The 17430-nt window shown below is 44.0% G+C and overlaps 1 protein-coding gene across 17 annotated transcripts in view; it reads right to left on the reverse strand.

Moving 5' to 3' along the window:
* Nucleotides 1–17430, reverse strand: part of LOC119458481 (medium-chain acyl-CoA ligase ACSF2, mitochondrial) — a 574759-nt gene that overhangs the window by 474315 nt on the left and 83014 nt on the right. For 2 of the 17 annotated variants that reach the window (XM_049671248.1, XM_049671244.1), the window contains exon 3: nt 14244–14372. The exons of 12 other annotated variants lie outside the window; for them this stretch is intronic. In XM_049671248.1, coding sequence (XP_049527205.1) covers nt 14244–14372 — 129 coding nt within the window. Of the gene's footprint in view, nt 1–6390; nt 6445–14243; nt 14373–17430 lie in introns of all 17 variants that reach the window. 3 more of the 17 variants (XM_049671255.1, XM_049671257.1, XM_049671246.1) reach the window with 2 other exon arrangements.

Here is a 17430-nt window from a genome sequence, read left to right on the forward strand (position 1 = left end):
CTTGCAGGGCGTCCTGCTTTTCTCCATCCGAGCCTCGAGTTGTCCAATGGCAAATGGTCACCGCATATATGCGTTCGAAGTGCGGAATCTTCTCTAGATGCCTGGGAGGTTTTTCATGGCGACGTTGAAAGAAAGGCGATAAGACTGATCCTGAGGAGTGCCTCTATTTGGAACTTTTTCTCTTTTGTTCTGAGGGTATCAACGCCTACCGTTGCCGTGCGGTCCGTTAAGAATGCTCGAATGTAGTTATAGATTCGTCTCCGCATTGAGTTGCGATAAGTTTATTAGGATGGCCTCATGACCTACGTTATCAAATGCGCCTTAAGGTCCAGTGCGAGTATGCATTTTACATGTGTGGTGACATGGTCCAGTACTTCTTCCTTCAATTGGAGTAGTATGTCTTGAGTCGACAAATGCTGCCTGAAGCCGTACATCGTGTCAGGAAAGAAACCCGTGTCATCCACGTGAGCTTCAGGCGATTGAGCACAGCGTTTTCGAAAAGCTTCCCCAGGCACGACGTCAGGATATGGTCGCATGTTGGTGAGACTGGAGGCTTGCCCGGTTTCGGTATTAGTACTATGTGCGCGTGTTTCCATTCATTTGGTAGTTTTCCCGCTTCCAATGGGTATTAAAGAAAGTCGTTAGGGCTTCTATTGAGTTGTCGTCCAGGTTTCTCAGCATTTTGTTTGTGAGCCCATCCTGTCCGGGTGTTGTGTTTCGAGTTAGGGAGTGAAGCGCTGTCCAGAATTCCGTGATTTCAAATGGGCGATCTAGGTCTTCATTGGCTTCCCACTATATTTCGGTATAGATGTTGGTTCCGTGTGTGATCGCCGATGTATTTTCCTCTAGCTCTCGCAGAATATCTTCATCCACCCCGGTTGGTTGCGAAGTATGCGTCTGATTGTGTGCGAGGTTTGTTGCTTGCTTTTGGTTGGGTCCAGTAGGTGTTTTAGGATTGCCCACGTTTAGACGAGCTGAGCCTTCCGCTCAGGCTGGCGCACATTTGTTGCCAGTTTTGGCGCACCAAGACAGTAGCGTATTCTTCCGCCTGTTGTGTAAGAGCAGCTATGCGCAATTTTAGTTCTCTATTATGTTTTTGTTTGCGCCATTTTCAAAAGCCTCTACGAGCGTCCCACATATGCACGAGATGTGGGTCTCCGTGGTGAGTTGCATCTGCTTTGAGTGTTGCCTGATCGACTCCTTGAGCTCACTCGTCCATTGTTGCAGCGATGTGATATCCTCCTTTCTCTATTTTGTTGAACTCTCGCTTTACGAAATGCCGTCCAATCCGTCAATAAGATCTGACTGATGCGTTCGCGTGTATGCTTGAGCGAAATGGTAACCTCCAGGTGGTGGTCACTACCCAGCGTTTCTTCCATATTTCTCCATGTAGCCTTTTCGTGGTTCTTGATCATGGTAAGGTCCGGACATGTGTCCCTTGATACACTATTTCCCACTCTAGTTGGAAAGTCTGGGTCTGTGAGGAGTGTGAGTGCGTGTTTTTGATGAGCGAGTGGATGTGTTTCCTTTCTTTGAAGTGAGGTTGTAACCCCAAGTCGGATACATCGCGTTGAAGTCGCCTAGCACAAGCAGCATGTTGTTTTTCGCCTCCTTGAGTGCCGATCTGATGAGGTAATCAAAATTTTCACCACATTTTTTTGGTGGGCTATATATGTTTAGGACGAAGACTCTGCGTGCCTTCCTGTCTGCCGGCAATATTTCTATCAATACGTGGTCAATCTCACTACCATCCAATGTGCGGTCTATTGCCGTCAGCCTGCGGGAGACAAGCACTGCTACCCTTGTATCTGTCTTCGCCATATACGTTTCATATCCGGACATGGTGGGCCTCGTACCTGTTTCCTGTAATGCGATAACCTGCGGTGGAGTTGTGGCGGTTTTTATGTATTGTTGTAGTGTGGCTTTTTTCTTGAGAAGTTTCTGCAATTCCACTGCCGTGCATGGAGTTCTTGTGCGTGATTCTTGCGCTTACTCGCCATCGTGGGGTAATGGTGCGTTCTCCATGGACCTATCCAGATCCTCGACGCTTGAGTTCGCTTTGGCTTCTTTCTTTTCTTTCCTTTAACAGGAAGATTGTCCGCTAGCTGCTCGCGGAAGGCGAGAAGCTGTTCCTGAAGTTTTTCGTGAGGAAAAGTTGAAGTTGCTGCATCTGACGCTGTTCCTGCAGCTGCAGCTGTTGTTGTAGTTTTTGCGACAGGGAAGTTTCCATCTGGTGAAACATTTCGACGGATGGCGTACAAGCGAGGAAACGCTTGCAAATGTCCAGAGCTTTCGTCAATAGTTGGCAATTCAAAGTGTGCAGACGGACCCATGGTCACATTTACTTGCAGTGACGACTTGCGGCGGATACACGAGTGCATTCTAGAGCCGATGTCAGCGCAAACCGACTGCTCTAGAATATGCAATGATGGATGTAAAAAAACGGCGGATGCTCTCAAAAAGTGCGATTTTAATTTTGTGGCCATTGATCATACTCCCCACTATCGGCCTAAGTGCTGCTTGGTTTCATTCTCAAGTTCGTCTTCAAGGCACTTTTCGTGCTTAATTTATTTGTCACCAGACTGCTTTCCTTGACATCTCTCATCTATGTGCCAATATAAACAAATAAAAATGTAGTCATCGTTCACTTCAACTTCAACGTTTTCTAATAGTTGGACCTGACAAAAACTTGTCGAAAGAGAAAGCCTTGTAATGAAAAAAAATTTCGGGCACCCTGCATTTCAGGAATAAATTAGTGCATTGTGTTAACAAAATGAACGTATTCGGACACACAGGAAAAGAAGGCAGAGCTGATGATGATCCACTTAGATGTTCGACACAGTTATCTCTTTTGCCATCTGAGTTGAACCTTAATCAGCGAAAGTAGTCAACAGATGCTCTCTAAGGTTAGCAGAAGTTAAATTAAGGAATATCAAATTGAGTGAAGCTACAGAGGAGCATTATATTCACCATGCTACCACTGTGAACAACATTGATGACTTTTGGCGCTCTGTGGCCATATCTGGCCCCTGCGCCAATAAAATCCATTGATCATCATCATCAACATTGGCGACTGTATGTCATCTTCGGCGAAAGCTAAAAGCGTCTGAAGCGCGTCGGTATTGTTTAAAATATATTTAAGTTTTTCTAAAAATGTATTTACAATTGCCAATGAACCGCGTACCCTGAGAACAGCGCGACGTTCCATAGCTCTCTGTAACAGCCCACACCCACCTATCTGACTATCTGTCGCGGTACGTTATTTATATAGGACAAATATCGCTACATATTCTTTATACTTGGATTACCACATGCATTTTATTGTCAATATAAATGGAAATGTGTTTTAATAACAATTAACCTGATTGCAAGTTAGGTCGTGCGTCATCTGTCCCTCACGTGCTTTGTACATGTATAGCAAAATTTATGTTTATTAGGAAAATTCGCATCAAATAGGACCATATAGCACGCCATGTGCGTAAAAGTATTTATTTATTTATTTATTTATTTATTTATTTACCTACTTAACAATCTAAGGAAACGCACTTGTTGAGACGTGAAAAAGTTCGGCAGGCTTTACACTCTTGTAGCACAAGAAGGCGAAAGCCTGCTGCAGATTTGGCACATTTGGAAGTTATGCAATCGGGCCTAGATTACTTGCAAGACATAACGAACCGCAATGGGAAGTACACGTGTGGCACTAAGGCGACCTCCTGAACACCACATACGAACACTTAACGTACTATCCAAGTGCAGCACGTTGGTGCACACACCAGGCCACACCCTTAGTCAGCGAGATGGCTGCGACGTGACGTGTGCAATCACGCACGCACTAGGCACACCTTAGCAAGCCAGAACCGTGGAGCAGCCGTGGCTTCAGGGAAGCCTGTTCATCTGGCACCCCGGAGGCCCAGGTTCGGTTCCCACCCAGACCTAAATGTACCAAATGTTCTTTTCAAAGCTACCAATTTACTTTGTTTACAGGAACCTCTCTGAGAAATGTGATGTCAATCCGAACATTTTTTTTGCGGCGTCGGCCATTTTTAGTCACGGCCCAGTTTCGCAAAGGGCACTGCCAACACAAAACTCAAACACAGCGTTCGTCTTAGTGTGATTTAGTGTTCGTCCTTGTCTTAACAAGTGCGTTGCCTTTAGAATGATAACGGCCAACCAACATCTCCTGAGCAAGTTGATTGACTTACTTTCATGGGTAAGGTTTTTTTGCAAACCCTTTCAGATGTTTATGATTGTGGCTTGCTGGGTGCTGCTGCTGTTTTGCAGAAAAGCTAATACCTAAGCAAAATTGAATTACATACCCGATGGTGGGATCGAACATCGATCACTGTTCACAGGTGCTCGAAGCTGTAATCAGGCTAGACTCGCACCTATAGTCCTGCCGAGCCAATGTCAGCCAGCTCGTTGAGATCATCGGCCTGAGAGTAACATTGGGTAGCAGGGGCGTGCAAGAGCACATTCGCCAGTCTTCTTTACACTAAAGACACAGGTATGAAATGTGCTAATTTGTAACACTTGGTTACCCGCTTCACACAGATTCAAAATGTGTGTTCAATAAGCGTCACTTTTTATTTGCTTATTTCATTACTTACGTATTCATTTATTTAATTATTGTAGATAACAGCGATAAAGCATCTAGCTTGTCGTTCATTACTTTATGCTAATTCCTTCATCCCCCGAACAATATTTGAATGAAATAGCTTGCCATCACAAATTGCTACTCAAAAAGATTTCCAATCTTTCCAAGAACTCTTACGCGCAAAATTAGTTTAACTGCTCATTATGTGCACGTTCACCGCATGTTCGCATATTTATCAGTGCATATAAATTACTTGTTTACTGTTATGTTCAAACAACCGCCTAAAGTACGAGTACGGCCGCGTTTTCGACCGCCTTTTCTGTACTTTTCTGTGCTTTTGTTGTGTGATCATTACATATTTATTGTCTCTATGAGCACGTATTCCTATTTTAATTTTCGATTTTGTACTTAGTTTGCTTTTAATATGTTGCGCCCATTTGTACCTTTTTTTACACCCTCACTTGTCAATATGTGTCAATTGTGGATTTGGTTTTATGGCCTGATTTTGTATATTCTTGTATCTTTTGCATAATATAGTTAACCTCACTTTCTTTTTGTATCCCTCCCCCTTCCTATGCAGTACCCTTTCGAGGGCCTTTAGGAATATTGTGAAATAAAAATAAATAAAAAAGCAATGTCTAAACTATTATTGTTTGGAAATGAATTTCTTCTTATCAGAAATAGTTTGCCAGTATTGAGTGAACAGGTCGATGTCACGTCTTCTCACATACCTGTTTGTCTGTCTACACGAATATTTGACACTGTCAAGTTCTTAGAGCCTCCACGAACAGAAATAGCAAAGCATCTAGAAAGTATACTTGGTACTCGTTATCACCAGCAAGAATAAAAGCGGAAATAAGGATGTATACGATAGCCCTGATAGTGCTCTGACCTGCGGGTCAGAGCATTACGACTTTAGTACGACTGTATGAAAAGCGAAAAAAGGCAAGGTCAAGATATTGTGAGGCACAGAGCAGGTGCATTTGACTTTCCGCTACTATTGCCATTGGAAACTGACTTGCGTGTCTTCGAGATGACGGTCATGAAGTGAAAGTTGTAGGCAACGTGAAATGTGTCATTGGGTTAGTTTGTGGCCTTGGCCATTTTTTGTTGCAAGATTGTTTACAATGCACGAATTAGTCTATTTATAACGATCATCACATGGATGCGTTCACACGCCACAATATTATTGTTGGCTCTAATGGTAAACACTTGCTGTATAAGACTCATAATTGCGTGTTTTGTCGTCTCCTTATTTATAGGCGACACTTGTACTTCAGTATAAAAACCAACTGACATTTAATGATTCCAATATCCGAGAATACAGCCGTTCTATTGTTAACCAGTATAAAATGTGCATTCAACAACTATCTGCAATGCACCACGGCCTAGTGTAAATGGTTGTTGCGTTTTCGTTCACCGAACGGCGACCATGTTTTTCCCGTCCAAGGCGTAGTCATTGTTATGAGCGTTTCAAATCTGCCAATAAAGATGCCACTCTCCCTCGCGCCTCTAACTAGATTGTGCCTGATTTCTAGCACCTGCGATCGTTACATTCACTAACGTTAGTGCAATTTTTGCACACTCGAATTATGGCAGTAAACATGAACATGATAAAAACACGGTTGTCAGAATAATAAAAAAATCTGAAACATAAAATATGAAAAAAATTATTTTGTATTATTTGATCCTTAGTCTTTAAAAGAAATATATTTAAACAATCATTTTAATGTCTGGGCCAAATTCGTAGGAAGGGACAAAAGAAAGAAGTTTTGAAACGTTAGCTAATAACTCACCGTCTTGAGGCATTTTTCAAATTCGGCTGCTGTCAGTGCAAAGTGGATGCTTGCCTGGAAAAAAAAGAAAGAAAACGTCACAATGTTCTTATTCGTAGGAAACATTGTTCAGAATTGTAGTCTTTCTTCATACGGAATTCCGCTATGCCGGCTGCTCCTTTAATTTAGTAGTGAAGGCCTCATTTTAAAAGTACTGGTACAATTCGCACGTTCATTGGTTCAGATGGAGCACGCCCACACGTTCAAGTATGTAAGTGAAAAACTGGGAGGCCCACCCATGCAATAAATGCTGCAACTGTACCATGTGTTTATATAGAGCAAGCTGCTCGCCAGAGTTTGGGAATATATACGAGAGAAACCTTCTTTTTTTTTTGCAGCGGCGCCAAGCTCAAGCACTCCAGACGTGTCTTCGTCTCGAATCCCGCAACGCAATGTAACCAACAAAACTTCTATTGAATTTTCGTTCTGTTTTTCTCTCTCTTTATTTCTTTGTCTTAGTCCACGCTCTGGAGGTTTAGCTTGGTCCAAATTTGTCAGGAGTACCCGCGTCAGAAGCTTCGCACATATGTGATAGCTGAATATATGTGTTTATCTGAATATAAAACCTTAATAGGTGCGTCCAGTTCTAGTGTCATGACTACGTCTTGCTATAATAGGAAAAGGAGGAGGCTGTTGTTGAGAGTTGCCACGAAATAGATATAGGTGCAGTGTCACTACGAGTGCACGACAACAGGCATTTATGCGGCACCTATATAGTAACTATTCCTGAAGTGCAGGCCGCGGCTATCTTTCAGCGAGAAAGCGCTAGTGACAAATTTGTAACTAATAGCTTCAGACGGGCAAGATGGACCTTTCATAAAAAGCGCTGACACCTTGATGGAACAGTTTATAAACGTAGAATACTATTTCAAAAGCAAAAAGTGGGTATCGCTCAGCCTATTTCAGCGGTAGAAAGAGTAGTATTTTTTTTTTACACTGGGAGGTCCAACGATGTATGCAAGTGCTTCATTAAGATGGCAAGAATAGACACACTAGAATTAATGCGCTTTCAACAGCATTCCTTACAACAGAAGCGAGCAAAGAGAACACCGATCATTTGCTGACAACAGAGCTTATTATATGAATTACAGCAACCCACATACACAGCCACATCGCTCCTGTCACCCGTGCATGTGCACACGAAGCCTATGAGGAGACGTAAGGCACTAGAAATATGAATCTGAGAACAAGACATAAAAAAACGAAATTCACGCAGCGTCATCTCTACCATCGAAATAGCGCACTTCTCGATCGCATAAATAGAACGGTGGCTAGTCCACGTGTCGCCACATTTTGTCCTGTTTCAGGTGTCATTTTTTACCTGTGTTTTAAGTGATCTTTGTGTCTTCTAAAATTGTAAGACACGAACCTTGATGTTTTCTAGGGAAGACAGAAGCTCGTTGAATGTAGCTGCAGACGGAAACTTTGCTACACGTCGTCGCGACTGCGGGTACGACGTTATAACGACAGCGTGATGACGACGAAATGAGGTCAACGGGTTGACGACAAGCGTGTGATGACGATGTCATGACGACATTTTCAAAATAGAATCACCACGACGGAACCACCGCGACGGAACCACTGCGACGGTACGACAACGACGATACGACAACGAATGCATGACGGCGACGCACCGACGACGACGACTGTATGATGACGACGATGGCATGATAGTGGCATCAGGACAATGGGATGACGACCTCATTGGCGTGATGACGATGGCATGATGGCGTTGATGGTTGACAACAGATGCACAATAGCGACTGCATAACAACGACACAATGAGAACAATGGCATGACAACGTCGGCATAATCACGACTGAATGACAACAGCATAATTAGGGTGCAATAGCGAAGAAGCGAAGTCGAAGTAATACCGACGACCGTATGATGACGAGGCACCATGACAATGGGACGACGTTGATGAAGTGATGTCGATGATAAGATGACAGTGTGACGATGACGGCATGAAAACACTGGTATGATGATCACTGTGTTCACAATGGCATGACGGCGACGGCATGTCGGATAAAAAAGCTGCAAGGGCGACGGTGCAACGACCACGACAGCATCACGGCCATAATAAGCACATACCTTGTCGTCTAAGCTATCAGACAACTTTGGCCAGCGTCGGTGCAGACGGCGTGACGGCGACTGCCTAACAAGAGTCACATCACGAACTCTACTGGACAACGATGGAACGACAGCGACGGCATCACGACCACGCGCACATAAGCAGTGGCTTAAGCTGGTAGCCATCTTGGGTCACTTGGTTTGTGTAAGAGGATAGATAGATATACAGATATGGTCAAAACGATATGTTAGTAGCCTAACAATGCTAATCGCAACAATGATTACCCTACTGTACCCACCAATAATATAAAGCAAGTTTATAATCTAACATGCACACTTTTAACAAGTTTCTGTTATAAGACTTAACGTTATGAGTCGTTGTTTATTGAAAGTCGAAATGGGAGCATTCGAAAGAAACATGCAGTTTGTTCCCATACCAGGAAGTGCTCGGATAGCGCGAACGATCGTGGTTCAGAAGGAAAAGTCCAACTCCCTACGCCTCGTACAGCGGTTTCTACTACGCAACTTCTCGCGTTTTATGCACACTGTATGGCCACCACCATAAGATTTATCGCATTTTTTCTTAAATTTTATGTTTCGTTGCACACACCGACATAATTTAAACTATTAAAAAAACCACCACGCAGAAAACATTCGTATTTACGAATTCCAACTAATCGATTCAAAGGCCAAATTGAATCGCGATATTGGTGCAGCAGCGCGCTTTGAAAAAAAATACGTTCACAGGCGCATGAATAATGAGGACATACACAGGCGATGTCCATGTCCTCACCATTCATGTTTGTTTGGACGTCTTTTTTCCAAGAGCGCTACTGCAGCAAAATCATGGATCACTAACTGGCCTAATGGGGCGGCTCTTGCGTTGCCCAGGGGGCGCTGCAAAAATGGTGCTAAAAAGCGCCTTCAATCTGAAACTGGGTAGTACCAAGCTCGGTCGTCGGCTTTAAGGAAGCACGTTTACAATATGGACCCGCCACTTTCGGTTGTGTTGTACCACGGCTTGCAGCGAATATCGGGCGCCGAAGATTTTTCCATCGGTGGCATGCTGCGCAAAGGCAAGAAATTATGCAACGCCGAATACGTGTACGCCGCTCAAGAAATAAGCGGCGAAGTTTTCGCGCGGTGTCAATCGCAAGTGAAGCGAGTCACGCACGTGCGAAGTTGAACTTCAGGTAAGGTTTGCACGCTGCTAGATTCAGGCGCACAAACGCGAGGAAATGCTTTCTAGAAATGAATTCACAGCAGCGATAAGCAGACATGTGTACGGAACTGCTCGAGCGCACGATCGTACGCGCCGCGACGGCAGCGGTCTTTCGACATACCGCGAAACGGCGGGTGTCCTGCAATCTTTGTTGACTGCATGCCGATAGACAAGTAGTTATGCCCGCGCTGTAGTAGCGGCCATCTGTCTAGCAATTGATAACTGATGCAATGCATAAAAGCTCGCAGTGACGTATGTACGTACGTGCGAATCGCGCTGCAGCGCGCGCTCGTGCACTGCTAGCTTGATGTAGCTTTTAATGACAGCGCTCGAACATCGATGTGCTGTAACCAATACTACCTTGCTGTGCTGCCTCAACGTGCTTGCTTGAGATCAAGGATGAGCACATTCAACTCTCTAACCTGTGCTGCTCGTAGTGGGGCAGTGAATTGTCACCGAATCAGCCCGACCATTTGTGGTCATTTGCACACACCTGGTCACTTCACCACTTCGCACCGGTCGAATTGTTAATTGTCGCTGTGGCCGGGTCTCGAATCGTGAATCACCTACAGCCATGCCTGCTGCTATGTCGGTCTTCCATTTCGCTTACCCAGCGCGACGAACTGCAGTTATCCAGCGCGCCCGACGCTCTGCGGCGTGAGGCCTTGAAGGAAAACGGTAGAATCTGATGCTGGGATTCAGGCCTTCTTGTTCATGGCAGCCCACGACGCAGCAGTAACGACGGTGACGCTTTTTCTAGGCTGAGCTAGGTCTCTCCGGATCGGCGTCACCGATGTCTTCTGCTTCCAGCATTACGTCCCACGGGAAACGGAGAGTCCGTTTTCGTAAAACTATAGGCTGCGGCCAGCTCGCAGTTCAGTTCACTTCAGTTTTATTTCCTTAAAGACCCCTTTCATAGGGGTATTACATAAGGGGTGGGTACAGTTGATGCAACAGAAACACAGGTATTCAGAAAACTACAAGAAAGCTCCATTTCGCAAGTGCATAAAAACAGAACGAAGGGGGAAAAATGACGCGATGAAAAAAGCTGATTATTTTTCAGCCAACAAAGACACATTTTCGAAGAACGATGTCGGGCAAGTGATTTCAGCCACGTGGTGGGGAAGGGCGTTCCAGTCTGATGCTGTGCGGGAAAAAAAAGACGAAGAAAAGGTAGTTGTATGGAAGCGTGGCCGTAAGACTTGTAATGGGTGCCCAGTTCGCAGCGATATGCGTGCGGGTGGTGTGATATATGGCTCGTGAATTAGGGAACTGTAAAAGAACTTATGAAAGAGGCAAAAGCTGGCTGTAGCGCGGCGACGTGCAAGGGGCTGTAGAGCAGATTTTGCTCTTAAGGATGGTACGCTTACGTCATATGAGTATGATGAATGGATGTATATGACGACGCGGTTTTGAAAGGACCCGAGCGCGTTAACAAGATAGACTTGATATGGATTCCAGATGGGTGATGCGTATTCAACTTTCGGTCTGATAAGGGATTTGAATGCTAGGAGTTTTACGTTCTGAGGGGCGTCACGCAAGTGTCGTCTCATGAAGCCAAAAGTTCTGTTAGCTGATGAAAGTATGTTGGAAATATGCGTACCCCAACTGAGATCATGAGAAAGTGTTACGCCCACGTACTTAAATGATTCTACTGATTCTATGGGAACGTTTACTATTGTATAAGAGGACAGGAAAGGGTTACGGCGGCGGGTAAAAGATATATGCTTACATTTGTTGGGATTAAGAGTCATTAACCATTGTTCACTCCAAGACTGCACGTTGTTAAGACTTTGTTGTAAGGTGTTTTCGTCAGTAGCATTAGAAACTGGATGGTAAATCACGCAGTCATCAGCAAAAACTCGTATCTTGCAAGATACATGTAGGGGTAAGTCATTAATATAAATTAAAAAGAGAAGAGGACCGAGAACTGATCCCTGCGGGACACCAGAAGTTACAGGGAGAAGAGTGGATGATTTGTCATTTATAGAAACGAATTGGTAGCGATCAGTAAGGAATGCTTCGAGCCATTTGAGTACGTCACTGTGCAAGTTCAAAGAAAGTTTTAGTAGTAAGTGGCGGTGAGGAACTTTGTCAAAGGCCTTTTCATAGTCCAGAAAAATAGCGTCAGTTTGTTGGTTAGAGTCAAGGTTTATATGCAAGTCGTGTAGAAACAAAGCTAGTTGCGTTTCGGTAGAGAAGCCACTACGGAACCCATGCTCTGCCGAATGAAAACATTGATTGGCGTCCAAGTGATTCATGATCAGGGAGTAGATGACATGTTCCATGATTTTGCACGGAAGGCTAGTGAGAGAGATTGGTCGATAATTTAGCGGTGTGTTCTTATTACCAGACTTGTAGATGGGAATGACCTTCCCCACCTTCCAGTCGTGAGGCATGGAGGCTGTAGAAAGTGACTGAGAGAATATAAGACACAAAAATGATGAAGAAATATATTTTGTATTTTTTAGCAGTTTAGAGTTTATATCATCTATACCTGCTGAGGATGAAAGTTTAAGGTTTTCAATAATGCGCAAAACACCATCAGGATAAAACACCACGCTCAGCATGCTAGAAGCTATGTTGCAGGGGACATTAGACAATGGAACGTTATTATCATTAGAAAATACTGACGAAAATGCGTTGTTAAATATTAGTGCGCACTCAGTTTCAGGCATGATTTCCCCCGCATCATTAACAAGAGTTATAGTGCGTGTGTTCCCAGGGTTGATAACTTTCCAAAATTTCTTGGGGTTGTCTGTTAACATTTTAGGTAAGTCATTGTTGAAAAAGGACCATTTGGCATTGCGGACAGCACGTAAGTATTCTCTCTCAGCGGCGTAGTATTTTTCCCAAGAAGTTGGGCTTAAATTCTGCTTGGCATTACGAAAAAGTCTTTTTTTTTTCTTATTTTTCAACCTCTTTACATTGTTATTAAACCAAGGGTTCTGATGATTCTCACGGAATGTTATTTTCGGAATATACTTGTTTGCTAGTTCATTCATTTTATTTTTAAACAGTTCCCAGTTGTCTTCAACAGATCGTTCATTGAATGAGGTTTCAAAGACTGGTAAAAAAGTGCACAATTCTTCATTTATAGCTTCGAAGTTTGCTTTATCATATAGGTTGATAGTTTTGCTGGAAAGAACACGCGGTGCTGGGGCAAAGTCAAATGTGGCATGAATCACACTGTGGTCACTGATAGGACGAAGATAGGTGACCGATGACAAGGTTTCTGGATGGTTAGTAAGTATAAGGTCCAAAATGTTTGCGCAGTCGCGCGTTACACGTGTCGGCTCTGAGATAAGTTGCGATAAGTTAAAATTCAAACAGATGTCGACAAAGTCTTTCGCTTCTGCGTTGTTTATTGCGGAAGTCAGGTTATTCCAATCAATCAATATTCCAGCCTGGTCGCCATGGTCTGTGAGAGGTGACGGGCCTTTTCGCACTCGAAACAGGGCACAAAAAAGTTCGAATCGACGCAAAACGCGGGCTAGAAAGGTGCTTCGCCACAGCCAGGGCTCAATACTATCCAAGCTGGTACTACCCAGATGACATTTTTCGCCGCCACCAGGCTCCGCTACTATACCTCAAACTCCAGCGCAAGACGCCCATAAGAGCTCGAATAGGGAATTCGACGTGTTATTCGAAATTTGCGAGTAGTCGCACAACCCTAAAAACAGCATCACAGCTTCCTTCCGCTCCGCCTCCCGTGAAGGAATATTTAAAAACAAAAGAACAGACAGGGAAGCAAACCGCCCGGGCACAGTATTTTTCTGCACTCCTATTGATATATGATATATCACGCAGCGTGCACCTCACGCAGTCATATCTTGTGATGCGTGCCCGCCATGGTGGCGTAGTGGCTTGGCCTTGCGCTGGTAAGTCCGAGGGCACGGGTTCAAATCCCGGCGGTGGCGGCGACCGGAATTTCGATGGGGGCTAAATGCAAAGGCGTCCAGGAACCGTGCATTGGGTTCACGTTAAGGAACCCCATGCTGTCGATGTTGGAGTCCCCCATTATGGCGTGCATCATATTCATATCGTGGTTTTGCAACGTAAAATGCCAGAAATTGCTTTTGCGTATATTTTCAACGAAATGAGAAAACCGCTATGTCAGGAGAAAAAGTCTGTGATTCTCCTACCCTTCATTAATCATATCCGCTTGCATCGCAAGTTAACTGAACAACTTTTTGACACTGAGTAATAATACGTACTTAATTTGGTTCTTGTAGATTTCACGTTAATCTCGGGGCTTGCTCCTTTCTCATCCTTAGGAGTGCTACGATTTCGAATGTCACTTATCTTAGTCTCGTTTATAGGTTGTTAAAATTTAGCCCATTAAGCAAGCCTCTAAAGCTGGAAGACTTTATTGCTAACACATCAGTCGCTAGCACATCTGTATTCAATACTACACCTGTACCCTTTTTACCTATACTGTTAGTGTCTAAGAGAGCCGGCAGTCACTGCAAATACATAACAATTTTTGCACATGAAAAATTTCGCCGATGTCACTCACTGAAATTATTCCAACTTTAGCCATCGCAGCGGCCATCAGAATCCAGTTGAAGGTGTTGGGGGACCATATTAACAAGGTGTCTCCCTTGCAGAAGCCGAGAGACAGCAGGCCTTGGGCTACTCGGTCAACCTTTTCATTTGTAAGAGAACGAGAGACATAAAAATGCATTAACCAACTGGCTATCCAAGCCGGTGAACCGCCGCGCATCAACAAGGGCCATATTGCCAAAGCCGCAATTGGCCTGCTTGGAAGCCGGAGGTATATATAAATTTATAGAACGGGTGTTCAACGAAAAATATACACTTTGGTTGAATAAAGATGTTGTCAAGGAATGGCACAACTTGTACACAGCAGCAGAGGTTATATTGCTTTATATTTTTAGTATTTTGTATTTAGCGACAATTTGCGGAACACGCGCCCGGAAGCGACGAAAATAATCGGTACGGTGGGCCCCGCAGCGCGCATAATATTTTGTACACAGTGGAATAAATGTTGCTGTCCAGAACAGTACTCGGTTCTATCTCAAATTTCACAAGTTGACGTGAGAACTAGTACTTCGAACAACAAAACGCTGCCCTCAGGTATACGAAGCACTTTTGTTTTCATTATAATTAGAAGTTAAGCTAACTATAATTTTAGTAAAAACGCTATTAAAACCATAGAAAATCTGCTTGCAAATATGGTTTACGCACTTTGGCAGACGCATTTTTAAGAGTAATTGTAGTCACCAAACCCAACATAACAAAAACTTCAATATTTTTTTCTGCCACGATTGTGGTATGCGCTTATATTTCAAGACGGGTTCGCTTCGTTTGATTCACCTGGAGCATTTCTGTTCCGAGTCATTCATTATCAAGTGTTATACTCAATCAGCTCATTTCGCTGTCAGTGGCGTGGATCTTGAACGAACGTTAAGCCCATTGTGACGTAGCTTACTGCGTGTGGCATATCGTTTTGAAACTGCGAGAAGCTGATAACAGCTGTGCTCTTGCTATCGGCTGGCTAAAACAAGCAACGATTGACATTCTTTCTTTCCCTCAAGCTAACGTCCCTCACCGCTTGACATTTTATTGAGATCCTCGCTCCTAAATGGGGGCAGAAATCAACATACTGAGTGTCAAATCTGATGAAATCTCGGAACAGAAGCGCTCCAAGATAATCAAACGAAGTTGTCTTCAAGAATGTTTTTTTTTTTCATAATATGCTTTTTGTAATCCTAATCTGGCGCGAAATGTTTGCCCGCCAATGTGCATAGACAGCCTGTGCAATCACATTTTGCGTAGCTAGCGCGGCGTTTTTCTTTAAATTACTTTTATTTTAACTTTAAAGGCCCTGTATAACGACTCATCAAAGTTGTCTTATGCATTGTACAGCGTAAACATTTCTTTTTGGGGGGGGCAACACGCATATCTTTTTGTATTCCAAGCTACTCTTTTAGCGGTTACCAGCGTATTAGATTATTCAGCAGCAGTTTGCGAACACTTTAGCATTTTGCACATAAATACTTTCATTTCAATCGCTGATGAACTCACGAAAAGCCGTGCGGACGCATAGAACGAAAAGAAAGACACTTATATCGTTATATAACAAGTTTGCGATGCTAGTATTGTGCTCGTCAAAAATACTGCCATGAGTTGTTGGCTTAGTATATGACAGTAACTACGTACTTCATTCAAAATATCGCTGTTATCATTTCATAGCTAGGCATAGACCGCGCCTGATGTATCTAAAATTTTGTCTGCGTTGCCTCTGTATCGATGGCGGACAAGGCGTTTTTTGTATTCAGATATGTAACGCATGACGGAAATAATGATGCTGAATCTTTAATATTGCGAGCACCAGCTATTGCTCTAGAATGTGAGGCGATGCCAGTTAATGTAGCCGGTTTTAGGTCCGACGACGACTACCGTCGTCAGTTTAATGCTGCCTTGCTTCCTGGGCAAGAGTTTGCCCAAAGATAGCCGGCTTATTTATTATTTTATTCATGTACTGGTAGTGTTCTTGCTTCCGCGCCGGCATTAGACGCGAGAATACAAATAGAACGACGTAATTATCTGTTACGCCTGTCGTGATTAGGTGGCGATTCTCCAAACGGGAATGGATGGGTACAACAACTTTATTGCGATTAGCATTCTTAGTATACTCCACGCATTTTATGGTGTCTGCCTGCCTATCGGTCTATTTCTATGGCCGTTCTCACCGCCAATTGGGTGACTGGGTAGTGTACGGTCTAACGTAGGGGTTTGCCAACGTTTTGGCTAAAGGGCTGGATCGGTGACCAGTGGCCGAGTAGAGGGCCGAAGAGTAAATAATTAAATAAAGATTAGTGAAAATAAACTACCAAACATAAGCAACGGTACACGGTGTCGAGTAAGAAGTTTATTCCACGTAATCGAAGTGCTTTATTCAAATAAATTTGTATTGAACTTAGTCGGGTTATTCTTAACACATAATCTCCGGAGAAGCAGCGAAATAAGAGTATTTGGGGTATAAATTTGCTTTTACCGCCAAGTATACGTGGGCATATCGGTCTAAAATATTGCGCAAAATTGGTCGTGGCAAACAAGTTTCCTCACATTTCCGAAAAAAGAAAAGCAGTATTTCTACAGCGACGCTTTACATGGCTACCCCGGCAAATTTTCTGGATCCGTGCGTGTACACCGTCGCGTTGACAAGGAAAAATGTTTGTTTCCGGAGCAAGTGCATTTTTGAATTTCCGCACAACAGAGTTATGTTTTCTCGTATGTTGAAATTAGAAACCGATGCTATGATGCCTGCAGGTTGTGTGAAAGTCGTACTTTACAAATGTTGTGACGCACTTTGAGAAATTGAATTAGTTCAATAATGCGCTTTTGCCACGCGGAGGGTCTACTAGAATGAGGATATATGCGCACTCCGACACACCTGCGTGCGCGCGTGACGAACGTGTGCACACGACGTATCTAGGGGGCGATCTGTCCGTTGCATCGGTCGCGCAGAGGGTGCTGCGGCCGTAATCGAGATCAGGGCAAAAACTATTAAAAATTTACAGTGCCGTTCCCTTCGTGAACGCGGGTCACGCGCAAGCGTATGGACGCCGCGAACATGCACCGCGGCTTTGAAGCACCAACGGAAAGGGCGCGATCTCGACGCTGCGACGCCTTGTGGTCGTGGCGCTACGCCGGCAACAGCTCCGCTGTAAATCCAC

Source organism: Dermacentor silvarum, chromosome 7 (assembly GCF_013339745.2).
Source record: "Dermacentor silvarum isolate Dsil-2018 chromosome 7, BIME_Dsil_1.4, whole genome shotgun sequence".
In the NCBI taxonomy this organism is placed as follows: domain Eukaryota; kingdom Metazoa; phylum Arthropoda; class Arachnida; order Ixodida; family Ixodidae; genus Dermacentor; species Dermacentor silvarum.